This window comes from Rhinopithecus bieti, unplaced genomic scaffold (genome assembly GCF_001698545.2).
Source record: "Rhinopithecus bieti isolate Rb0 unplaced genomic scaffold, ASM169854v2 scaffold_68244, whole genome shotgun sequence".
In the NCBI taxonomy this organism is placed as follows: domain Eukaryota; kingdom Metazoa; phylum Chordata; class Mammalia; order Primates; family Cercopithecidae; genus Rhinopithecus; species Rhinopithecus bieti.
This window is the reverse complement of record NW_016825829.1, coordinates 1,135,427-1,162,189: the sequence shown is the minus strand read 5'-3', so window position 1 is coordinate 1,162,189 and position 26,763 is coordinate 1,135,427. Positions and strand designations below refer to the sequence as shown.

General features: G+C 46.2%; 1 protein-coding gene across 4 annotated transcripts in view; it reads left to right on the top strand.

Annotated features, from left to right (window-relative positions):
• Positions 1-14,152: 14,152 nt before the first annotated feature.
• The window catches only part of FAM193A (family with sequence similarity 193 member A), a 144,454-nt gene continuing 131,843 nt past the window's right edge, over positions 14,153-26,763 (top strand). For all 4 annotated transcript variants that reach the window (XM_017863155.1, XM_017863153.1, XM_017863156.1 and 1 more), the window contains exon 1: positions 14,153-14,398. In XM_017863155.1, coding sequence (XP_017718644.1) covers positions 14,171-14,398 — 228 coding nt within the window. In that variant the 5' untranslated portion in view covers positions 14,153-14,170. The remainder of the gene's footprint in view (positions 14,399-26,763) is intronic.

Here is a 26,763-nt window from a genome sequence, read left to right as displayed (position 1 = left end):
TTTCACCGTGTTAGCCAGGGTGGTCTCGATCTCCTGACCTCGTGATCTGCCAGTCTCGGCCTCCCAAAGTGCTGGGATTACAGGCTTGAGCCACCGCGCCCGGCCAGCATCTTTTCATATACCTGTTTGTCATTTGTAGTCTTCTTTTTTTTTTTTTGAGACGGAGTCTCGCTCTGTCGCCCAGGCTGGAGTGCAGTGGCCGGATCTCAGCTCACTGCAAGCTCCGCCTCCCGGGTCCACGCCATTCTCCTGCCTCAGCCTCCCGAGTAGCTGGGACTACAGGCGCCGCCATCTCGCCCGGCTAATTTTTTGTATTTTTTTAAGTGGAGACGGGGTTTCACTGTGTTAGCCAGGATGGTCTCGACCTCCTGACCTTGTGATCCGCCCGCCTCGGCCTCCCAAAGTGCTGGGATTACAGGCTTGAGCCACCGCGCCCGGCCTGAAATTCTGTTTTAAGTCTTCTTTCTTTCTTGTATTTCACAGGCGGTTTCTTTGCATATTCTTCTCCCAGCTGTATTCTGCTGTTGGCTGTTGTTTGAAGCTTTTTGACTTGGAAGTGTGTAGTGGTAGTGGGGTGCTGCCTCCTTTTCTGGTTAAGGCTCAGTTTTGTTGTTGTTGTTGTTGTTGTTTGAGATGGAGTTTTGCTCTTGTCTCCCAGGCTGGAGTGCGGTGGCGCAATCTCAGCTCACTGCAACCTCCACCTCCCAGGTTCAAGCGATTCTTCTGCCTCAGCCTCCAAAGTAGCTACAGGCACCTGCCACCATGCCCAGCCAATTTTTGTATTTTTAGTAGAGACAGAACCCTGTCTGTATTTCAGCATGTTGGCCAAGCTGGTGCCAAACTCCTGACCTCAGGTAATTTGCCCGCCTCAACCTTCCAAAGTGCTGGGATTATAGGCATGAGCCACCGCGCCTGGCCAAGCCTCAGTTTTAGACATGTCTAGTAACCCTGGACTTCAGAGGTGCAGCTGTCTCAGCTCCGCCTTTTCCCTGACTGGGTGTGTAATCTTGCCCCTTTTGCAGAACTAGGTCCCTCCTCTCCGTCTCCCCTTCCCCCAGTCACAGTAAGTGTTCACCAAAGCCTTCCCCCCCCCGCCCCGGCCCCCCACAAATTAGGACTTTTGTTTCTGAGTGGAGATTGAGAGGAAGGATTTGTTTTTTGTTTTGAGACGGAGTCTCGCTCCATCGCCCAGGCTGGGGTGCAGTGGCGCGGTCTCGGCTCACTGCAAGCTCCGCCTCCCGGGTTCACGCCATTCTCCTGCCTCAGCCTCCTAAGTAGCTGGGACTACAGGCGCCCGCCACCTCGCCCGGCTAATTTTGTGTATTTTTAGTAGAGACGGGGTTTCACCGTGGTCTTGATCTCCTGACCTTGTGATCCACCCGCCTCGGCCTCCCAAAGTGCTGGGATTACAGGCGTGAGCCACCACGCCCAGCCGAGAGGAAGGATTTGAGTGGAATTTCTTGCCCCTCCTTCCTGGCTCCTAGTTCCCTCCCTGCATTCTGCACTACTGTCTGTGCTTCTTAGGGCTCTTTCAGATCTTTTCAGTGATTGCCTCGTGAGTACCACAGAGAAAAAGCCTGTGAAGTAGTGCAGGTGCTCCCAGTTTCTGCAGCTGCCAGAAATTGTCTTGACAGCCTGTACTCAGCCTTTTGCAATTTGTCTTTTATTCTTGCCGAACTCTTCTTACCGGTGTCTGATTGTGTCTACCCCAGGTGAGTGGATGTGTTTTCTTTCCCTGAAGGCACTTGAGATTATGGGCCAGTGTTTGTTCTGTAACCTCAGCAGGTTCAGAAACAGTCATGGATATGAAGTTAGTCTGGCTGTTTTGCACTGTAAGGGTGAGCAGTATGCTCTCCCAGCTCTCTTCATCCTAGTGCAGAAGCCAGAAGCAGCCATGTCTTGAGGAACAGAAGTTTTTTGGCGTAAGTCCGGTTTACCAATTTTTTTTAATGATTAGTGCTTTTGGGGTCTCAAGAGATCTTTGTCTACTCCAAGATTGGGAAAACTTTCTCCTTTGTTTTCTTCTAGAGGTTTTGTAATTTTAGCTGTTATATATGTATAGGTTTGTGATCTATTTCAAGTTAATTTTGGGTATGGTGTGAGGTGAAGTTGGAGGTGTCCCCCCTCCATATTCATATCCAGTTGTGTATAATTTATTGAGAGAGCTCTCCCTATGGAATCACCTTGTTCATTTGTCCAAAATGTATTTCTTTAAAGAACATTTCTTAAAAAAATTAGCCATGCGTGGTGGCTCGCACCTGTAATCCCAGTTACTCAGGAGGCTGAAGCAGGAGAATTGCTTGAACCTGGGAGGCAGAGGGTGCAGTGAGTGAAGATTGTGCCACGGCACTCCAGCCTGGGCGACAGAGTGAGACTCCGTCTCAAAAAAAAAAGACCCCATTTCTAAAGAATATTTCTTACTGTTACTGTTATATACTATAAAAATGCATAAAAGTAATGTACAGGTTTGCAAATTAATTTGACCCCTGGTATAAGCACCATTCAGATGAGGAAATAGAACATTACCAGGACTCCAAAAGCCCACTAAAGGCTACTACTCGATTACAGTTTCCTTTCTTTTCCTTTTGTTAAACACTAAACAGCAGGGCGCGGTGGCTCACACCTGTAATCCCAGCACTTTGGGAGACTGAGGTGGGTGTATCATGAGGTCAAGAAATGTAGACCATCCTGGCCAACATAGTGAAACCCCATCTCTACTGAAAATACAAAAATTAGCTGGGTGTGGTGCTGCGTGCCTATAGTCCCAGCTACTCAGGAGGCTGAGGCAGGAGAATCGCTTCAACCCGGGCGGCGGAGGTTGCCGTGAGCCGAGACTGTGCCACTGCACTCCAGCCTGGTGACAGAGAAAGACTCTGTCTAAAGGAAAGGAAAAGGGAAAGGGAAAAAACTAAACATCTCAGTACTATAGTTTTGCCTGTTTTTGTACCTTATATAGATGGAAGCATCCATACTGAATAATCTAGGGTATACAACTTGTCTCACCCAACAATATTTGAAAGATTTGTTTTGAACTTAGCCATGGTTTATCCATTTTAATTCTTATGTAGTATTTCACTGTTGAGATGACCATTCATTCTACAGTTTATGGGTTATTTCTAGTTTGGGACTGGCATGAATACTCTTGTACACGTATTTTGGTGCATACAGGACTTATGAGGAAAGGTAGATATCCAGAAAAGAAATTACTGGGTCAATCTTCATGTAATGCCTGTTTCCCAAAGTGGTTATACCTATTTTCACTCTCCCAGCAGTGCTTGAGAGTTCCCATTGTTTCATGTTTTTGGTTGAGCATGGTTTTTGTCCTAATTTTTTATTTCAGCCTCTTTGGTGGGTAAATGGTGGTACTATGATTTAATTTATCTATGATATGTAACATCATCTTTTCATGTGTTTATGTCTATAGACCATTTGGGTCATCTGTTGTAAAGAACCTGTTCAAGTCTTTTGCCCAATTTTTTCAACCAAGTTGTGTAATCTTTTTCCTATTTTTCTCATTTTCACTTTTTTTGGTCTTTTTTTCATTTTCTTAATGTTTAATAGAAGTTTTAAATTTTAGGCTGGGTATGGCGGTTCACACCTGTAATCCTAGCCCTTTGGGAGGCTGAAGTGGGCGGATCACCTGAGGTCAGGCATTCAAGACCAGCCTGGCCAACATGGCGAAACTCCATCTCTACTAAAAAAAACAGAAATTAGCTGGACATGGTGGTGTTCACCTGTAGTCCCAGATGCTGGGGAGGCTGAGGCAGGGAGAATTGCTTGAACCTGGGAGGTGGAGGTTGCAGTGAGCCAAGATTGCGCTACTACACACCAGCCTGGGTGACAGAGCGAGACTGCATCCCTAAAAATAAATGACTTTTTTTTTTTTTGAGACGGAGTCTCGCTCTGTCGCCCAAATTGGAGTGCGGTGGCCGGATCTCAGCTCACTGCAAGCTCCGCCTTTCGGGTTCACGCCATTCTCCTGCCTCAGCCTCCCGAGTAGCTGGGACTACAGGTGCCCGTCACCTCGCCCGTCTGATTTTTTTTGTATTTTTAGTAGAGACGGGGTTTCACCGTGTTAGCCAGGATGGTCTCCATCTCCTGACCTTGTGAACCACCCGCCTCGGCCTCCCAAAGTGCTGGGATTACAGGCGTGCGCCACCGCGCCCGGCCCCTTTGTCTACTTTTCTGTCCTTGGGTGGCCAGTACTGCATTCTCTGAAATACTGTAGCATTTTTTTATTGTTGAGAACAGGGTCTTGCTCTGTTGCCCAGGCTGGAATGCAGTGGCAGGAGGATGGCTCATTGTAGCCTCAACCTCCTGAGCTCAAGCAATCTTCCCACCTCAGCCTTCTGAGTGGCTGGGAGTATAGGTGCGTGCCACTATGCCTGGCTTATTTTTAAATGTTTTGTAGAAACAGGGTCTCCCTCTGTTGCCCAGGTGATCTTGAACTCCTGGGCTCAAGCAGCCCTCTCACCCAATCCTCTCAAAGTGCTGGGATTGCAGGAGGGAGCCACCATGCTCAGCCTAGTATAGCTTTTTAATAAGCCTTAATAGTCACTCTGTATTGTTCTTCATGAGTGTTTTGGCTATTCTTGGCCCTTTATAATTTTATATGCTTTATGTGAAATTAAACTTCTATGTCTTAGTCCGTTTGTTTTGCTATAAGGAATACCTGAGGCTGGATAATTTTGCCCCGGTTCTGCAAGTTGTATAAGAAGCATGGTGCCGCATTTGCATCTGGTGGGAGCCTCAGGTTTTTTCCACTTATGACACAAGGTGAAGAGGACCCAGTGTGTCCAGATGACATGATGAGAGAAAAAACAAGAGAGTTGGGGAAGGAGGTACCAGGCTCTTTTTAACAGCTAGCTCTCGGGGAACTAATAGAATGAGAACTCACTCAGTGCTGCAAAGACAGCTTCAAGCCATTCATGAGGGATCTGCCCTCATGACCCAAGCGCTTCCCGTTAGGCCCACCTCCAGCACTGGGTGTGATAGCACATGCCTGTGGTCTCAGCTACTCAAGAGTCTGAGGTGAAAGGATCGCTTGAGCCCAGAAGTTCGAGACTGGCCTGGGCGACCTAGCAAAACATCGTCTCTACTAAAAATACACAAATTAGCCGGGCGTGGTGGTGCATGCCTGTAGTTCCAGCTACTTGGGAGACTGAGGCAGGTGGGTCACTTGATAGCCTGGGAGGTGGAGGTTGCAGTGAGCCAAGATCGTGCTACTGCAGTTCAGCCTGGGCAACAGAGTGACCCTGTCTCAAAATATGTAAATAAAAGAAAAAGAAAAAAAGTTTAAAAAGAAAGAACTGAAGGAGTTTGCTAGAGAAAGGAAAAGATAGGCAGTGAGAAACTGGGGCAGAAGTGCCACTGAGAGGAGATCATTGTGTTTCTTCAGAGTGGGAGACACAGCATGTTTGCATCCTAATGGAAGTGATACGGGAAAGAAAGAGAAACTGATGATATGAGAAGAGGACGGAATCAATGGGGTGGTCCTCAAGTGGCGACAGGGTGGGGTCTGGTGCACGTGGTTGTGAAGAGGTAGTTGGAGGACATTGGAAAGGAGGGCACAGGCACAGATCTGTGGATGTGTGGGAGCTGTGAAAACTACTGCCAAGTACTTTTCCAAAAGATTGCTGGCGCTCACACCACCCTCAGCAGTCTGTGAATACCCATCTTCCTTCATACTCCTCAGCACGGAGTGCCATGTCCCTGTTCTTCCCTACTGGGCACCCTGCTCTCCACTGACCAAGCTCGAGATCCCCACATCTACTCCACAGCTCCCCTTCCTCTCCAGTTCCCTCGTTAGGCTCAGGGACCTTGCCCCTTTCCTTGTGTCCTGCCATGAAAGTTCCAGTGCCTCCTTACCTTAAGTCATCTCCTCATCTTATGAATTATATGGACCATAAAATTTTTAGTCGTCAGCTTAGTGACTTAGCTTTATCCACATTGTATTACGGGAAGGAGAGGATTCTATAAAAAAGCAAGTATTGCCTGTGGGCTCCACTGTTTTAGGTCACTGGCTAGCCTCTGGTTTGGCTGTCCTTGGGCCACATGCCTCCCTGCTGCTAGGGGAGCACAGGTGATGGTGATGGACAAGGTCCCATCACAGAGATGTGGGTGACTTGGGGCGTGTCAGGTGTGCAAATGACTGCTTTGGAATTGCTTCAGGTCAGTTAATTTTCAGATGCTACCTGCCTATTCCATTTATTGTCTCTGAATAAAAGCCATTTTCAGCCATTTTTCTATTTAAGTAGTTTTATTTTTCCCTCTGGTCATTTCTGGGTATTGCTGTAAAGACTGTTAATACCTTACGCAAAATGACTGGTTACTTTGATTTTTCAGGAACCTTCAGAGATTGAAGGGGATACAAACTGCAGTGTGAGAAGTTAGCCCTTTTATACCAACTTTTTATTTGACCTTAGTAGATTAATTTTACTTTAAAGATTGGCAAAGAACAGTATGTTGGAAATACACGTAAGTCTGCTGCTGTTAATAAATTCAAGCTGTTTTGCTCTTTTGCTGTATGGAGCTTGAATGTAGAGACTTGAAGTATTTTGTAGGTACTTGTTGTGCTGTCCCATGACAGAGCAGGGATACAAAACTTGCCCTGGCATCCAGACGTGTTCTGAGGCTGGCTCAGACATTTATTTTCTTTTGGATAAGTAGCATCAAAACAAATAGTAATTATGTTGTTTAATAGACTTAGAACATAGCAACCACATTTGTATAGGAAAAACCATATTAGTAACATACATGGAGAAAAACATTTTATGTAACTATAGTTCCAACAAATACCACTATGCCTTCATTAATGCCTTAAAACCATCTTATTTACATCTATGGAACCACTGGCCATTTAATAGGGCAATTCAGGGGCAATCATTAGAAACAGTTGCAGTTTTCATTAGATTTTTCTCGTTTTTTTTCTAATATGTAAACTGAAATTAAAAGTAAATCCTTCAGAGTTCATTCGTTTTCTTTTTTTTTTTTTTTTTGAGACGGAGTCTTGCCCAGCCCCCCAGGCTGGAGTGCAGTGGCCGGATCTCAGCTCACTGCAAGCTCCACCGGTTTACGCCATTCTCCTGCCTCAGCCTCCAGAGTAGCTGGGACTACAGGCGCCCGCCACCTCGCCTGGCTAGTTTTTTGTGTTTTTAGTAGAGACGGGGTTTCACCGTGTTAGCCAGGATGGTCTCGATCTCCTGACCTCGTGATCTGCCCGTCTCGGCCTCCCAAAGTGCTAGGATTACAGGCTTGAGCCACCGCGCCCGGCCAGAGTTCATTCTTGAAAGAAGTAAGTCCTAAAGGAAAACTGTTACATTAGCTATTTAAAAGATTGCTGTAATAATGTAGAATCAATCACTGTTCGTTGAATTTTATTGAGTTTCCATATGGAACAGCCTTGAAATTATAAATTGCTGAGTGTTTACTCTGTAAGATTACAGAAATTATCACAGAGCCTTACATACTTAAGGTAATTTTGTGCCTAACTCATGATATGATTGTTACCAATCTCTTTGTAACCACTGAGAAGGAGGTTTAAGTATTAATGTTAGTAATTGCTCTCCAGGGAATGCATTTTGCTCAAAGAACCTGCATATGCTTTGGGAAAGCTGAGTTCAGGAAAGAAAGGGAAAAGGGCACAGATATTTTAGTGACTACACATAACAGTGTTCCCTGGACTTGAGTGCAGGTAGCTAATAAAATATCATGTATAGGCTGGTCTTGGTGGCTCATGCCTGTAATCCCAGCACTTGGAGAGGCCGAGGTAGGCAGATCATGAGGTCAGGAGTTTGAGACCAGCCTGACCAACATGGTGAAACCCCGTCTCTACTAAAAATATAAAAATTAGCCGACCATGGTGGCACGGGTGTGTAATCCCAGCTACTCAGGAGGCTGAGGTAGGAGAATTGCTTGAATCCGGGAGGCAGAGGTTGCAGTGAGCTGAGATCATGCCACTGCCCTCCAGCCTGGGCAATAGAGCGAGACTCCATCTCAGAAAAAAAAAAAGAAAAAAAGATCATGTATAAAAATGCAGAAAATTGGCCGGGCACGGTGGCTCACGCCTGTAATCCCAGCACTTTGGGAGGCCGAGGCGGGCAGATCACGAGGTCAGGAGATCAAGACCATCCTGGCCAACATGGTGAAACCCCATCTCTACCAACAGTATAAAAATTAGCTGGGCGTGGTGGCTCCCGCCTGTAGCCCCAGCTACTCGGGAGGCTGAGGCAGGAGGATCACTTGAACTCGGGAGATGGAGGTTGCAGTAAGCTGAGATGGCGCCACTGCATTCCAGCCTGGTGACAGAGGGAGACTCTGTGTCAAAAAAAAAAAAAAAAAAAAAAAAAAAAAAAAATTGTGGTTGAGGTAGACAAGACAAAGTGTGGATTATTGATTTGGACTAGTCATTTCAGTTCCCTTAGCATTTACTGGGTGCCTACCGGATGCTGGGTGCGTTATAGACATTCATAATGTTGAGTATCTAATGGGAAGATGGATATGTGAAAGATAATTTTGTAGTATAATGAATATATGATAGTCTATAGAAAGTGTAGAAGTTGGCCAGGTGCGGTGGCTCACACCTGTAATCCCAGCATTTTGAGAGGCTGAGGTGGGTGGATCACGAGGTCAGGAGATGGAGACCATCCTGGCTAACATGGTGAAACCCCATCTCTACTAAAAATACAAAAAATTAGCCGGGCGTGGTGGTGGGCACCTGTAATCCCATCTGCTTGGTAGGCTGAGGCAGGAGAATCACTTGAACCTGGGAGGCAGAGGTTGCATTGAGCCGAGATCGTGTCACTGCACTCCAGCCTGGGTCACAGAGCAAGACTCCCTCTCAAAAAAAAAAAAAAAAAAGTGTAGAAGTTGTACAGGAGTTGTTATAATTAGCTGTGTGTGACATGTATTGATTGAAGGGTAGGGAGCAAAATTCACAGAAAAAAAAAGTTACCATAGTGGGGTTTGAAGGGATGCCTCGCAGTTGTCTCATAAAGGAAGGGCGGGGAGATTGGTGTTTTAGGGAAGCAAGCAGCAAGTATGAAGGAAGGAAGAGATAAAGCCACATAGTTGGATGGGGTGGGAGTGTGGAACTGTAATGAGTTTCAAGTGGGTGATTTTGGAAGAACACATTGACCAAGGGCCTGGTGTATCCTGCTTGATCCTTTGCTGAGGACTTGATCTTTTTAGGCAGCAGGAACAATAGAAGGGTTTAAGGCAGAGAATGTTCTGGTCATAGGTGCAGTGTGAGGGGGTTTTGACAGGAGATGGAGGACAGGTGGGGAGCAGACAGCCCTGAAGGCCTGTCGACAGGAGGCGGCAGTGTCACCAGCACGGGGCCTTTGTTTTGTGTGCCTCCGGCTTTAGCCTTCGTGGGGTGGTCTAATCTGGGTTGTGCTACCGTTACCGGAGAGGATATTGCTTTTACTGTTTCTTTAACCCTAAAATGCCCTTTTTTCTTCATGTTTATAAGAAGTTTATCTGTAAAGTATTTTTAGTAAGTCTGAGTTTTCATGTTTAATTTGGAATTTCATTTTGGAAACAAATTTCAAAACTAGAATATAAGCCTAGCAAGAAAACAAATGCTATTATGATTTAGTGTCTTTTATGATATACACACATCTCCCACCCCCATGCACACAGGCCACAATCACTGGGTGGTAGAAAAATCAGTTTATTCAGAAAAGGTAAAATACATCATAGATGTAGAACTCAGCTGTTAGTAGTGTTCCCAAAGTGTGTTCAGCAATACTGCCATCTTAGCCATATGTCCATATTCTCCTATGCAAAAATTTCTGGGTTATCTTGGTCCCTTACATGGATATATATACACATTTTATATGTTTACTTATTTCGTCTATGTGTGCGTAGGATTTGGGGGATGATACTAGTATAATGTTCATTCTGGTGTGTGTGTGTGTATATGTGTGTGTGTGTATGTATGTATATGTGTGTGTGTATATATATATAAAACATATATATATATGTGTGTGTTTTTTTGTTTTGTTTTTTGAGACGGAGTGTTGCTCTGTTGCCCAGGCTGGAATGCAGTGGTGCGATCTCTGCTCGCCGCAACCTCCGCCTCATGGGTTCAAGTGATTCTCCTGCCTCAGCTTGAATAGCTGAGATTACAGGTGTGCACCACCACACCCGGCTGATTTTTTGTATTTTTACTAGAGACGGAGTTTCACCATGTTGGCCAGGCTGGTCTTGAACTCCTGACCTCTTGATCTGCCTGCCTCGGCCTCGCAGAGTGCTGGGATTACAGGCGTGAGCCACCATGCCCAGCCTGGTACATCATATTTTTAAAAATATGAATGTAACTAGACTTCTGCTTCCAAGCAATAGGTAGTAACTAAAAGTGAATTTATCTTCCTCCCTCAAACAATGAAACAAAGCACAAAATGTACCAAATAGTAGTTTTCCAACACTGGACCACAGGCAGGCAGGACATGATCCCTGAGAGAAGGAGAATAACCGCAGCAAGCCCCAGCCTTGCCCAGGCTTCCTGCCTGGAGAGAGTCTGAAGGTTAGGACTTGGAGAGCTGCCCAGACTGAGCCTGAGGATCTCCTTGATTGAGAAGGCTGAGTTGAGACTTTGGGGAGGCCAAAGTAAATTTGCAGGGCGGAGTACCAGAGTAGAGAGAACTGCAAAGAGGGGAAGGAAGAGCTCTGCATAGGGTTCTCCCCAAGCCAAGTTGAGGGCGCATAAGCACGTGCATGTGGGGAAGCTCTGCGCCTGGGCTAGCATCCCGGAAGTGAGGAGCGGGACAAACCTGGGAGCTCACACAGGGCCAGGAGCAGTGTGTGTTCCCACCAGCCATTGTGGGAAAATCTTACAACCTGCAGGACCCTGGGTGGCAGCTCAGGGGGATATTGCCTCAGTTGTGGGTAAGAGGAAAGGCGCTCCTATGCTGCCTTACAGAGCCTATAAGCCCTAAAAGGACCAGATTCTTCCCAAACAACCCTGCTATGGCCCACGACTAAGCTGAGAAACTGAAGGAATGAAAAAATAGCCAGCACCTGACGCTTCATGCTTGCCCCTGGCTCTTCTCCTCCTCTCACACCTCACAGGTGGCTACTTCACAGCCTTGTCCACTTCCCTTCCCACAGCCCTGGTCCAAGCCGCTGCTGTCTGGCTCCTAAGTTGCAGATAGTCGTTTCTTCCCATTCTCCCATCCCATCTCTCTGCACGCAGCCTCAGAGTCACGCCTTGACTTGAGTGGCCCTCAGCTCTCCTCCATCTCCCCTTCTGCTCTTGCCAGCCCAATGCCAGCCACTGGGCTCCCCATAAGGTACAGCCATGTGGGCTTCAGGGGTCTCCTCAAGGAGACCCTCGCTGGCCACCAGATTAAAGGGCACAGATCCTCTTTGCTGTTATGTTTTTCTCCTTATCAGTATTTAATTAGTTAAATTTTTCATGTATTTGTCTTATTTATTGCCTTTGTCTTTGACAGTTTTCTTCACCATTGTGCTCCCAGTGCCTGGACCAGTCCCTGAGCATGTGGTGGGCTCAGTAAATCCTGGATGACTGCTGAATGTCCGGGAGCTGAGCTGTGTGCTCTCCTAGTCTCTCTAGTCATTTCTGGCTCTTACATTATGATTTCAGGCTTGGGGACCTTTGGGTCTGTAGAGCCCAGCATCTCATTCTGTGATTAAAAGGGCAGGCCAGAAAGGTCTGATGGCTGTGGCTGTTCTGCCAGCAATGGGAGCTGTTTTCTAAGACCTGAGGAAAAGAGATGGCTTTATATGGGGGTAAATCGGTGTGCTTTTTTTTTTTTTTTTTGGTCATCATTTAGGTTTTTGGGATTTGTTGGTATGGAAAAATACACGGATTCTCATAGTATTCAGTGGTTTGAGTAGTCTGGCGCTCCCTAGGACACTGTGGGGAGGTAGGACCCAGTTCTCTGCCCCTGTGCCCCAAACATTCAGCTCAGGATAGCTGCTGAGCTGGGTTCGGGAAAACTCAGAACCCTGTGAATGTAACAGGAGTCAGCAGTTTTGATCACTGGGTCATGGAAACGTGAGAATATATATGAACATCTTTTGAGTCTTGCTGGTGGTGTCATTCATTCTTTCAATCACTATTTCATTTACTTATATATTCAGCCCCTTGTTTAAATATGTGCTTCCTGCCAGTCAGCAGGAAGTCTTAAGAATGGAGCCTGGGATCCAAATGAGAGCCCTCAGTGGCCGTTGAGGGGCCAGTCTGTCATGCACACTGGGTCCTTTTGAATACCACCAGGTGGCGGGATGGGGAGACAGCTCGAGGCTGTGGGAAGAGCTATGGGACTGGCCGGCCTTGGAGAAGCTTTTGGGTGGAGATGGAGACTGAAAAGCCAGAACAGCCTCAGCCAGGTCCGCTCTCTTCCCACCTGGCATGTCCTGCAGCAAGGGCACCCCACATGGCAGGAGAGACAGCGGGGGTTCTCTCACCTCCACCTCACTGTGTGCCCTGGTTCTGGCTGCCTCTGGAATGCCAGGCGAGGCTTCCCTTTGCCCTGCTCCCTGGGAGTGCCTCTCTCCAGCCTCTCCTCAGAGTTGAAGGGGGCTTCCTCCTAAGGTGCAGAGGTAGCCCTGTGTGAAGGACCCGTCTTAGGATTGGGTTGATAGGGGTTAGAATCTTGTGTCTCCCGCCCCAGCCCCACACTTGCTGACCTTGGGACTTTACCCCCATTTCCAGGCGCGTGAGGCTCAGTTTCTTTCTTTTTCTTTTTTTTTTTGAAACTGAGTCTTGCTCTGTCGCCCAGTTTGGAATGCAGTGGCGGGATCTCGACTTATTGCAGCCTCCACCTTCCTGGTTCAAACCAGGAAGCCTCCAGAGTAGCCTCCAGAGTAGCTGGGATTACAGGTGCACACCACCGTGCCTGGCTAATTTTGTGTTTTTAATAAAGACAGGGTTTCACCATGTTGGCCAGGCTGGACCGACCTTCCTTCCTTCCTTCCTTCCTTCCTTCCTTCCTTCCTTCCTTCCTTCCTTCCTTCCTTCTCACCTTCTCACCTTCTCCTCCTCCTCCTCTTCCTCCTTCTTCCTTTCCTTTCCTTTCCTTTCCGTTCCGTTCCGTTCCTTTCCTTTCCTTTCCTTTCTCCTTTCTTTTCCTTTCCTTTTTCCTTTCCTCTCCTTTCTTTTGACACAGGGTCTTGCCCTCTCACCCAGGCTAGAGTGCAGTGGCATGATCACAGCTCACTGCAGCCTCGACTTGCTGGGTTTTAGCAATCCTCTCACCTCAACCTCCCTAGTAGCTGGAACTACAGGTGTGCACCACTACACCTGGCTAATAAGTTGGATATTTTGTAGAAGGGAAGTCTTGCTGTGTTACCGAGGCTGGTCTCAAACTCCTGAGCTCAAATGATATCTCACTTCTGCCTCCCCAAGTGCTGGGATCACAGGCGTAAGCAGCTGTGCCCAGCCTTCAGTTTCTTTTTCTGTATTTGTGTTTTAAAGGCTAATTTTATTTTATTTTTTGATAGAGTGGGTGGTTATCTTTTGAGAGGTTTTAAGGTATAATAATCTTGCCTATTTCTCCTACCTCTAAGGCCGCTTCCCCTTGCCCCACATTGTAGGACCTATTTGAAAATGCAGATGTTTATTTACATCAGGTGATAGGGGATGAGCTCAGCATCATTATTGCTGGGCCTGGATGGCAGGCTAGGCCTTGAATGTGCAGCTGCCATCATTTCCCTGTTTATCTTGAATCTGGAATTTGGACAGCCCACCTCAGAGATGGTTTAGATCTGCAGACACACTTAAGCCAGAATTGCCATCTTGGGCCTGAGCCCTGGTATACAGATGCCTCTAGAATAGTGGTTTCAGACTTTGTTGGTGGTAACCAGTTTTGGTAAACAGTCTGAAAATCGAGGCTGACAATTTCTAGCATATGGTGGAAAAGTAATACAGAAGTCAAGGTGAAGGGCTTAATTGGACAATTTTCTAATTCGTGCTATCTAAGATTTTCTTTATGGCACTGTTTTATTTGAAGTATTATGAATTTCTAGAACATTAGGTTTAGTTTTATTCAATAAATTTCCTATTTTATGTTTCTGTATATAAGCATACACATGCATTTTAGTTTGTTTTACAACCATACATATATTTTAATATTGGCTTTATAGATGAGGTTTTGAAAATAGAATTTTTTTTTTTCTATTCCAGACTCCTTTTAGTTTTGGCATGAATCATAGGACACCACCCTACCCCGCTGGGGATTATTGTCTTCTGTGCAGAAGTGAACGGAAAGACTCCTCATTCTTAGAGAGTGGAATTAAGACTGCGAGCAAATTGGCCCTTTCCATGGCTCCCAAGGGCAACAGCGTGCTGCACCTGCCACTATGGGTGTGCCCGGACTGCCGCAGGACCGTGGAGAAGGAGGAGAGGCATGGCGGCCTTGACCAGCCAGTGGTGAGTGGCTGCCAGCACAGGCAGCGCAGGGTGTTGGCTCCCCCGACCCCAGGTTATGGGGCCAGCTGGCAGTGAAAGAAATGGATTTGCTTTTGCTTCAGAGGGCACTCCCTCCTGCACCACCTTCTAGTCTGTTCCTCCTGGTCTTCCCTGCCGACACTGCAGTAGGTGGCAGGACACCTGCCCTCCTTGTCTGGGCATGATTCAGTCATCAAGCTTTGTGGCCCTGAAGGGTGATTTTCGGCTTTGAGCTTAGTATTTCTTTGGTGGTGCAGTTTCTTGAAAAGGGAGTACAGTTTTCATGTGTTTAGTTCTCGGCAATTTGACATGCAGGTTAATTCTGTATCCAAGGCAGCTCTTAAGCCTGGCCTTCCCCTTGACTTGTTTGTGCCGCTTCAGCCTCTTGGAGGCCACAGCAAGGCCAGCAGGCTTGGCTGGGAAGACCACACCCTTAAACTCTCATCTTTGACCTGATGGACGTTTTGGTGGGCCCTTGTTCCGGGCAGGCTTTCACATGTACTGTTTGGGATCTGGAAGGAGTTGGCTCTTGCAACTGTGTGAGGCCTCACATTCTAGGGCTCTTCTGTGCCCTTTGATTTCTGCTTGCAAGTGGCTAATTATTGTCTGAGCTCTTCTCTTCCTTCTGATACCTTGCTGTGTGCAGCCAGAAAGCATGTGCATTCCCTACTCCTCTGTTTTCTCCTGCAGAACTGCCTTGGGGGAGTCCTGGTGACAGTCTGAAGAGCATGTCCCCACTGCCTGGTGTGGGCTTCCATCTTTACTGGCCTTGAAGGCATGCTGCATCTCCCGGGCCAGTTTCTATCCTTGGGGTCTCGTTGCCTGAATTACTTTCTCACTCGGTCCCTCCCACACGTCCGCCTTTCCTGCTGTACTTCTCTTCCTAGCACTTCTTTCTTTCTTTTTTTTTTTTGAAACGGAGTCTCGTTCTGTCACCCAGGCTGGAGTGCAATGGTGCGATCTCGGCTCACTGCAAGCTCCGCCTCCCAGGTTCACGCCATTCTCCTACCTCAGCCTCCCAAGTAACTGGGACTACAGGGGTCCGCCACCACGCCCGGCTAATTTTTTTTTGTATTTTTAGTAGAGATGAGGTTTCGCCGTGTTAGCCAGGATGGTCTCAATCTCCTGACCTTGTGATCCGCTCACCTCAGACTCCCAAAGTGCTGGGATTACAGGCATGAGCCACCGTGCCCGGCACTAGCACTTATTTCTAACATACTATGTATTTTACTTACTCATTTGGTTTGCTTTCTTCTTCATTAGAATATAAACTCCACAAAGGCAGCTATTTTTATGGTTTTCTTTGTGTGGTTTTCGTTTGTTTGTTACCAATACCATTTGCTTTGCTTTTTGTGGTGTTTTTTGTTTGTTTGTTTTCTCCTTAAACTTTATCAACTCTTCTTCCTATTCCAGCCCTGCTCTTGCGTTTTAGCCTGCCTCTGCCCTTGGGAACAGGTTTCTGCTGTTTGCCCTGGTTCAGAGGCCAGTGGAAGTGCCTATGGTTCCCTGCAGTTCATCTTGCCTGGGTTGGGGGAGGATCTCATTTCCCAGCCCCTGACTTGTCTTGGTAATGGATAGTTTGTCAAATGAGCCTTTCTGTCCTCACCAGAAACAGTGACCTTGGGAACAGCAGAGGTGTAGTATTGACCTGTGTTTGTGGACTCAGACCATCTGTTGCTTTGTAGGTCGGCTTCTTTGTTGGAGCTGGCCTTTAAAAAAATAATATAATTTACCTTCCATTAAGATTCACTCTTTTTTTGCTTAAAAAATGTTCACTACCACAGTTAAGCTACAGAACATTTGCATCACCCCATAAAGTTCCCTTGTTCCCCTTGGTAGTCACTTCCCTTTCCCTACCCTAGCCTCTGGTAACCACCTACCTGATTTTTTTTTTTTTTTGAGACAGAGTCTCGCTCTGTCACCCAGGCTGGAGTGCAGTTGCACAATCTTGGCTCACTGCAACCTTCGCCTCCTGGGTTCAAGCAATTCTTCTGCCTCAGCCTACCCAGTAGCTGGGACTACAGGCACCTGCCACCACCTCGCCTAGCTAATTTTTGTATTTTTGGTACAGACGGGGTTTCACCATGTTGGCCAGTATGGTCTCAATCTCTTGACCTCGTGATCTGCCTGCCTCTGCCTCCCATAGTGATTACAGGCGTGAGCCATTGCATCCAGCCTGACCTCATTTTTGTTCCTACAATTTTGCTTTTTCCAGAGTGTCACATACACTTCTGTAACTTGCATGATGCTTTTGAGAGTCATCCAAATGTTGCATGCATCCGTAGTTTCTCTTTTTCATTGAGTAATTGTACAGATAAACCAGTTTATGCATTCACCAATTAATTGATGGATGTTTGTGTTGCTTCCACATTTGGGCTATTTTGAAAAAAGCTGCTGTGACCATTATTTTTCTTTCTGTGGACATCCTTTTTATGTGTTGCTGGATTGATTTGCTAAAGTTATGTTAATGATTTTTGCATCTGTGCTCATGAAGGCTGTCTGTCTGTCTCTTATAGTGGTCTTTGGGGCCTCATAAAATGAGTTGGAATGTGTTCCTGTTTCTTCTCCTTTCTGGAAGAGTTTGTTAGAATTGGTATTATCTCTTCCTTAAACGTTATTGGTTCTTGCTTTCTGTTTCTCTTGTTCTGTTTGGTCAGATGCCAGACAGTGTGCAGGGAGCATCAAGCTGAAGTTGTTTCCTGTTGTGCACCTGGGAGGCCAGGTCAGTCCAGTCAGCCTCAGCTGGGCTGTCTCTAGCACTGTGTGTGCTTGTGTGGGCCTGTAGAGGGGAGTTTCTCTCTACTACCTCCTTGGCAAGCTCTCCGATGGTGGCACCTTCTCAGTTCCCTCCTCTAGCCTGACTGTTGGGCAGCTCTGTGCTCACGGCCTTGGGGGCAGCTTTCCCAACGAGCCTGCCTCTGCCCGGTGGCAGCCAGACTCTGCCTTGTATCTGCAGGGATCTGACCGGCCGGGTGTCTTGTGCTGGTCCTGGCCTGTGTGTGGCACATGCCTTTCTCCAGGACAAGGAGAAAGGCATGTTCCCTTCCTCTCAGCTAGTGGATTAGCCTGGAGACGGGCGCAGGTCTCCTGGGAATGAGTGGGAACGTTTCTTTTGGGGCTTTCCAGGAGTTAGACTCCCACACTTGACACTCTCAACCTTTCAGAATTTGTTTAAAGTTCAGCTGTTTTTTTCTAACCACTTTTATGGCCTCCTTCCACTTTCCTTCCTCTGCCAAAGGTGAAACAGTAAGTATGTCCCCTTCTCTCTGGAGAGGCTACTGCAGTTTGTTGTGTAATTCCCTCCGGCAGCCTGGTCACTTCAGCTCTCCAGTGGCCCAGAGATAGGATTTTATCATTTGTCCTGCTCTGGCTCATCCTTAGGGTCAGGGCTCACTCTCCCTCCGCTTTCTGCATCCAGAGGGGAAGTGGGTCTGAATTGCTGTCCTCCAGATAAGCATTCTGTTATCAGCAGTTGTAGGAGAATATTGGTGGGAATTTTTCTTAAATCCTACCTGACAGTTGCATGTTGCAGATTTCTCTGGAGACCTCTTCTTCCAAGACCGACCCATCCTAGCATCATGTCCTAGACATTGTCATGTCTGGAAACCTAAGAAATCTCCATTTCAAACTTTCATCTTGATCATTGTCTTTGTAGCTCACTTGCTTGACTGTCTTCTCTTGCCATAGTTTTTTTTTTTTTTTTTTTTTTTGGAGACAGAGTCTTGCCTGTTGCCCAGGCTGGAGTGCAGTGGCACGATCTCAGCTCACTGCAGCCTCACTTCCTAGGTTCAAGAGACTATCGTGCCTCAACCTCCTGAGTAGCTGGGACTATAGGCATGCGCCATCACACCTGGCTAATTTTTTTTTCTTTTTTCTTTTTTCTTTTCTTTTCTTTTTTTTTTTTGAGACACAGTCTCGCTCTGTTACCCAGGCTGGAGTGCAGTGGTGTGATATTGACTCACTGCAACCTCTGCCTCCTGGATTCAAGCGATTCTCATGCCTCACCCTCCGGAGTACCTGGGACTATAGGCGTGCAACACCACACCTGGCTGATTTTTGTATTTTTAGTAGAGACAGGGTTTCGCCATGATGGTCAGACTGGTCTCAAACTCCTGGCCTCAAATGATCCACCTGCCTTGGCTTCCCAAAGTGCTGGGATTACAGTCGTGAGCCATTGTGCCCAACCTGCCATAGTTCTTTGACCTCATCTATCCCTGTCAGTCCATGGATTCCATTCCTGTTCTGTTTATCATGTCTCCCTGACCTCACTTCTAGGAGCCTGAGTTCCCTGACTTGGCACTGTGACTCTTCCATGGCTCTCAGGCAAAAGCCCTGAACTTTTTTTGGTTATGCTGGTCCGGCCCTATCTCTTCCCTCCACGTGGCAGAATATTCCTGGAGAAAATTGCTGGCCTCAGTTTACTGCTTCCTCTTAATAACTTCATGACTCCAAGTCATGCATAGGCATCTGGTGCGTTTTTCTGGCTTAAGTACCTCCCCAAACTCCTTGGCAGGAACCCTTCCTTTTCCTTGCTTCTTAGACTACCTGTACACTCTTTACCCACCCCTTGCTCAGCTCAGCTATTGACCTTCATGCTTCAGGGATAAAATCAAAGCTAACATTGGGCACCTCCCTGTATCACCTCCAAACCCCCATAGCTGAGGGCATTTTCTCCTCTCTTTCCTTTCCAAAGCCCACCCCCACTGGGCTTTCAAGTGCCTATCTATTTTCATCTTCTTCAAGACTTTGTTGCTTTGATTATTGTTTTCCTCTGCCTTGGCCCATGACCGGTGGAATGCAAATACTCTGGGGCTACTCATTCATGAATGACCCGCCTTTGGCCTCACCTGCCCTTCACAGCCATGTGTGTCTCTAGATAGATTTTAAAGTTGTGGTTCACTTTCTTTAATGGTTAAAAGCTTGTCAAGTTAGTTTTGGTAAGTTATATTCTAAGAAATTGTCAGAGTTGCCGGCCGATGTGGCACATGCCTGTAGTTCCGGCTACACAGTAGACTGAGGCAGGAGGGTCACTTGAGCCCAGGAGTTCTGGGCTGTTGTGTGGTATGATAGCGCCAGTATACTGCAGTCTGGGCAGCACAGTGAGACCCTCTTTTAAAAAAAGAAGAAAAGAAAAATTGGCAGTTACTGGTATAAAGTTTTGTGTAATAGTCTCTTTTCACTTCCTACCTGATATGTAGATTTGACTTTTTCTTTTTTTTTAAATTTTTCCCCCTGAGATGGAGTCTCGCTCTGTCACCCAGGCTGGAATGCAGTGGTGCAATCTCGGCTTACTGCAACCTCTGCCTCCCGGATTCAAGCGATTCTGGTGACTCAGCCTCCCAAGTAGCTGGGACTACAGGCACGTACCACCACACCCAGCTAATTTTTTTGTATTTTTAGTAGAGACTGGGTTTCTCCATGTTGGCCAGGCTGTTCTCTTTCCTGACCTCAGGTGATCTGCCCACCTTGGTCTCCCAAAGTGCTGGGATTACAAGCCTGAGCCACCATGCCCAGCGACTTTTTCTCATTATTTGTGCTTGCTTTCTTTTTCTTTTAAACTAGTTTTGTTAGAAGTCTGTCAGTTTTGGCCCAGCACAGTGGCTCACAACTCTAACCGTAGTCTTTGGGAGGTCGAAGCAGGAGGGTTGCTTGAGGCCAGGAGTTCAAGACCCACCTGGCCAACATAGCAAGACTCTGTCTATATAAAAAAATATATATAGGCCAGGCATGGTGGCTCACGCCTGTAATCCCAGCACTTTGGGAGGCTGAGGTGGGTGGATCATGAGGTCAGGACAGTGAGACCATCCTGGCTAACACGGTGAAACCCCGTCTCTACCAAAAATACAAAAATTAGCCAGGTGTGGTGGTGGGCGCCTGTAGTCCCAGCTACTGGGGAGGCTGAGGCCGGAGAATGGTGTGAACCTGGGAGGCAGAGCTCGCAGTGAGCTGAGATTGTGCCCCTGCACTCCAGCCTGGGTGACAGAGTGAGACTCCGTCTCAAAAAAAAAAAAAAAAAAAAGTCTGTCAGTTTTGTCTTTTCAAAGAAGCAGTTTTAACTTTTAAAATGCTTTTACTTTGTGTATTTAATTAATTACTGCTTTTATTATTATTATTTTTAAGATAGAGTCTTGCTCTGTTGCCCAGGCTGGAATGCAGTGGCGTGATCTTGGCTCACTGTAACCTCTGCCTCAGCCTCCTGAGTAGCTGGACTACAGGCATGCGCCACTGTGCCCAGCTAATTTTTGTATTTTTAGTAGAGACAGAGTTTTGCCATGTTGCTCAGGCTGGTTTCAAACTCCTGACCTCAAGTGACCCTCCCGCCTCGGCCTCCCAAAGTACTGGGTTGACAGGTGTGAGCCACTGCACCCAGGCAATTATTGCTATTTTATTTTATTTTTTTTTTGAGACAGAGTCTCGCTCTGTCGCCCAGGCTGGAGTGCAGTGGCAGGATCTCAGCTCACTGCAAGCTCCGCCTCCCAGGTTTAGCCATTCTCCTGCCTCAGCCGCTGGAGTAGCTGGGACTACAGGCGCCTGCCACCTCGCCCGGCTAGTTTTTTTTTTGTATTTTTTAGTAGAGACGGGGTTTCACTGTGTTAGCCAGGATGGTCTCGATCTCCTGACCTTGTGATCCGCCCGTCTCGGCCTCCCAAAGTGCTGGGATTACAGGCTTGAGCCACCGTGCCCGGCCTATTGCTATTTTATATACATGTATTATAAAATAGCATGTATATAAAATTAATATATGTGCTGTATATTAATATTTGATTAGTTAGTGCTCTGGTGAATGTGATATTAAAAAGATTTTTTTAGAGGCCCAAAAGAGAACAGTGCAAAGTTAGTTTCCTCTGGCTCTCTTTCTTTATCCTCTTTGCCTTCCCAGAGGCCTCCACTGTTGGCAGATGCTTGAATCTTCCTCTAGAGATTTTCTGGTTTTTTTTTTTTTTTTTTTTTGAGACAAAGTTTCCCTGTTATCTCCCATGCTGGAGTATAATTGCATGATCTCGGCTAATGGAAACCTCCACCTCATGAGTTCAAATGATACTCCTGCCTTAGCCTCCTGAGTAGCTGGGATTATAGGCACGTGCCACCAACCCAGCTAATTTTTGTATTTTTAGTAGAGACTGGGTTTCACCACGTTGGCCAGGCTGGTCTTGAACTCCTGACCTCGGGTAATCCACCCACCTTGGCCTTCCAAAGTCCATGAAGCTGGCCATGTGCCATGTGTGTTTTTTTTGTTGTTGTTGTTTGGTTTTTGTTTGTTTGTTTTTGAGAAGGAGCCTCTTTCTGTCATCCAGGCTGGAGTGCAGTGCATCATCTTGGCTCACTGCAAGCTCCGCCTTCTGGGTTCACGCCATTCTCCTGCCTCAGCCTCCCCTGTAGCTGGGACTACAGGCGCCCGCCACCACGCCTAGCTAATTTTTTGTATTTTTATTTTATTTTTTTTAATAGAGACTGGGTTTCACCGTGTTAGCCAGGATTGTCTCAATTTCCCGAGCTCGTGATCTGCCCGCCTCGGCCTCCCAAAATGTTGGGATTAAAGGTGTGAGCCCCGGCGCCTGGCTTTTCTTTTTTTTGCAGTTGAAGTTTCGCTCTTGTTGCCCAGGCTGGAGTGCAGTGGCTTGATCTCGGCTCACCACAACCTCTACCTTCTGGGTTCAAGCCATTCTCCTGCCTCAGCCTCCCAGTAGCTGGGATTACAGGCATGCACCACCATGGCCGGCTAATTTTTTTTTTTTTTTTGAGAAGGAGTCTTGCTCAGTCACCCAGGCTGGAGTGCAGTGGCACAAACTCGGCTCACTGCAAGCTCCGCCTCCTGGGTTCACGCCATTCACCTGCCTCAGCCTCCCAAGTAGTTGGGACTATGGGACTACAAGTGCCTGTCACCACGCCCGGCTAATTTGTTTTGTATTTTTAGTAGAGGTGGGATTTCACCATGTTAGCCAGGATGGTCTTGATCTCCTGACCTCGTGATCCACCCGCCTCGGCCTCCCAAAGTGCTGGGATTGCAGGTGTGAGTTGCTGCACCCGGCCAATTTTCATTATTTTCTAATTTTTATTATTCTGTTTTCACCTGTGAATTATTTAGAAGTATGTGTAAGTATCCAAACACATATCTCTTGAATTATTATTATTATTATTATTATTATTATTTTGAGATGGAATCTCACTCTGTCACCCAGACTGGAGTGTAGTGGCACGATCTTGGCTCACAGCAACCTCTGTGTTCTGGGTTCAAGTGATTCTCATGCCTCAGCCTCCCGAGCAGCTGGGATTACAGGCGTGTGTCACCACGCCTGGCTAATTTTTGTATTTTTAGTAGATATGGGGTTTCACTATGTTGGCCAGGCTAGTCTCAAACTCCTGACCTCAGGTGATCTGCCTCAGCCTCCCAATGTGCTGAAATTTCAGGCGTGAGCCACCATGCTCAGCCACTTGAATTACTTTTAATCATGTTGACTTTTAATTTAACGCTGTTATAGTTGAAAATCATAGTCTGTATTATAGTGATTCCTTGTTAATCAGCTGTATTTGCTAGTTCTAATACATAGTTACTTCTTAAAAAATAGTTTGTGCTGGAAAATAATGTTTTCTCTGGGTTTAGGTGGAAGGCTCAGGACCTCTTTAATTGTATTCTTAAATCCTTCTGTGTTTCTGTGGTTTTATTACTTTTTTGTGCTTAATCTGTCAATTTCTGAGTGATATTTAAAATCTCCTACTATGAATGTGTCTTTTTCCTTTCTTCCTTAAAAAATTTCTGTTTTTGCTTTACGTGTTTCAAGACTGTGCTGGGTAGAATACAGGTTAAAATTATTAAGTCTCCGTGTATCGTTCCTGTTACTGCATGGACCCATCTGTGGTCACGCCTTTCTCCTGAAGGGTGGTGTTTTCTGTTTGTTTAGCTATGGGAGCTCCCTCCCATTCTTTTTTTTTTTTTGCACATCTGCACATCCTTTTAATTTTGACTTCTTTGTGTTAGTCTGTTTAGGTGTTCTCATGCAGTATATATAGAGGTAGACTTTATGTGGTTTTAACTGAGAGTCTGCTTTTCTTTTCTTCTTTCCTTTCTTTCCTTTTTTCTTTATTTTCTTTCTTCCTTTCTTCTTCCTCTCATCCTCTCTTTCTCTCTTTCTCTTTTCTTTTCTCCTTTCCGTTCCATTCCGTTCCGTTCCGTTCCTTTCCTTTCCGACGGCAAGGTCTCACTCTGTCACCCAGGCTGGAGTGCAGTGGTGCGAAAACAGCTCACTGCAGCCTCGACTTCGTGGGCTCAAGTGATTCTCCCAGCTTAGCCTCCCGAGTAGCTGGGACTACAGTTGCATGCCAACAGTCCTGGCTAATTATTTATTTATTTTTTTAAAGTTTTTGTAGAGATGGGTCCCCACTGTGTTGCCCAGGCTGGTCTTGAACTCCTGTGCTCAAGCGATCCTACAGCCTTGGCCTCTCCAAGTGCTGACATTACGGGTGTGAGCCACCATGCCCAGCCGAGAGTCTGTATCCTAAATGGTGAAATCAATCCTTGTCACTTACTGTAATGGTTAATAGATGTGGGGTTGCCGGTGCGGTGGCTCACCCCTGTAATCCCAGCACTTTGGGAGGCCGAGGCGGGCAGATCACAAGGTCAGGAGATGGAGACCATTCTGGCTAACACGGTGAAACCCTGTCTCTACTAAAAATACAGAAATTAGCCGGGCGTGGTGGCGCGCACCTGTAGTCCCAGCTACTTGGGAGGCTGAGGCAGGAGAATGGTGTGGACCTGGGAGGCGATGGAGCTTGCAGTGAGCAGAGATCACGCCACTGCACTCCAGCCTGGGCGACAGAGCGAGACTCCGTCTCAGAAAAAGAAATAGATGTGGGGTTGCTTCTGCTACCGTGCAGGTCAGAAATCAAGCATTGCCCTTAACCCAGATCCCTTCTTGAACCCCTTCCAGTCATTACCCTCTTGCACCAAGTTCACACTTGCCGCCTGCTCCCAGTCCTCACTCTTACTTTTCTTTGTTAGTTATCCTAAGCATCTACCCACAAACATTGTAGTACAGTTTTTCTGGTATTGTGAATTTTACAGAAATGTAATCATAATGTATGTGTTATTTTGCTCAGCATTGTGTTTGAGAGTCATAATCTTGTTTCTCTATTTTCATTGCTAGATGCTGTCTTCCTTTATGAACATGTTGCATTTTAGTTGTTTCCAAATCTTGCTGATTGTGGAGCACACATGACATTCTGTTGTCTATAAATGGAAGAAATTGCTGAGTCATAGGTCGTTTATATTCTTAACTGATTACATGTTAAGATCAATAGCATGTTTTACATAAAACTATTTTCCAAAAAAAAGAATGGTTTAGTAAGTAGGGCAAGTCACGACGACCCATGCCTGTAATCCCAGCACTTTGGGAGGCCAAGACGGACGGATCACCTGAGGTCAGGAGTTCCAGACCAGCCTGGCCAACATGGCAAAACCTCATCTCTACTAAAAGTACAAAATTAGCCAGTCATGGTGGCACATGCCTGTAGTCCCAGCTACTTGGGAGGCTGAGGCAGGAGAATCACTTGAACCAGGGAGGTGGAGGTTGCAGTGAGCTGAGATCGCACCACTGCACTCTAGCCTAGGCAACAGAGTGAGACTCTGTCTCAAAAAAAAAAATAATAATGGTTTAGTAAGTAGAATGGCAGCATTTTGTATTTTTTTCAAACCTCTTTTTTTTTTTTTTCTTTTTTTTTTTTTGAGACGGTGTCTTTGTCACCCAGGCTGGAGTACAGTGGCATGATCTTGGCTCACTGCAACCGCTGCTGCCCGGGTTCAAGGAATTCTCCTGCCTCAGCCTCCCATGTCGCTGGGATTACAGGTGCCTGCCACTGTGCCCGGCTAATTTTTGTATTTTTAGTAGAGATGGGGGTTTCACCATCTTGATCAGGCTGGTCTTGAAATCCTGACCTCGTGATCCACCCACCTCTGCCTCCCAAAGTGCTGGGATTACAGACGTGAGCCACCGCATCCTCTTTAATGTCTGAATGATAGAACAAAGCTGGGTTCTTATATCTGCCTCTGTGTGGAACCTGTTGTGATAGGTTGTTCTAATTGAAGTATTTGAACAAATATTTTATTGACTTTTTTAGAGAATTGTGGATATTTTTCTTTGATGCTGTACCAAACCATGACAAGTTGGTGTCTCAAGGGTTAGGCGTAGTGTAGAAGCTAAAACTAATTAGTGGCTTTTCCCTACACTGTTATGTGAAAGTCCATTCATCTGTCTTGTCCTCTGAATGGATATCTTGCCCATGCATGGCTTGTAACATCACATGTTGGTTATTTGTAAAGTATTGGTTTACTAAGGTAGACAGATTTTCCTGACATTAATACTTTTAATCATTATTTTTTAAAAATCATATTTGTTACAAAAAAATCATATTTGTTAATATCACCACTGATCTCATCAGAAAGGTCTTTAAATGTTGAGTTTTCAAGCCCACAGTGGCAGGTGCAAGTTTTCCAGAGTTCTAATTCTTGCTCAGAAAAATTATGATTATGAGAAAAGCTCATGGTCCCAAATAATGCCAAATTGCCTTGAAGTGACAGACTCATTTTGTTCATCTTGGAAAATATCTGACAAATATCCAAGTCCAAATAACCATAGTTTGGCCCATCATTCACTCTTTTGAAGTAAAACTGAACGTTTCACAGGTGAAGGGCCATTCAGCTCCCAGTGCACAGTGAGATTCCTCGAGGCCGGCTCCTCCTGGGGCATGCCAGAGAAATGCTTCATGTGTACTTCCCACTTCCTCACGCAGAGTAGTCAGAAGACTTGTGCTCGGGGGTGGAGATTTATACAAAATAATTATTTTTGCTGCATCAAGGACATTCTTAAGTGAAACTGGCTTTTTCCCCCCTCACAGCTTTGAAGCGTGTGGCAGTGAAGAATGCAGCAGCCACTAGCATGCTTTGCTCCTGCAGTCTTTGTCCTCGCATTGGCGCTTAGCTCTTTTCCCCACCATTGTTTTTGCCCTGTCCATGTGAATGTCAGCACGGTGAAAAAGGCAGAGGAAATTTTGGTACTAATTTGAAAATAGTTTTGACTCCTGGGCCTGCTAAAGGGTGTTAGGGTGAAAATCCTATTTTGCTAGCCATTAGTAGTTAACCACAGATTTCTTTCTTTTTTTTTTTTTGTGTGAATTTGTTTTTATTGGGGCACAGGGTGGAAGATGTCACTTTGGGCTATGGTATGTCCCACCTCCCAGAGAATGTCCGTTTGCATTCTAATCTTCCTGGGATGCTTTATGGAACTTTTTCTTCTTCTTGGAGAACCACAGATTTCTTGAAACATTCTCAACTTTTTTTTTTTTTTTTTTTTTTT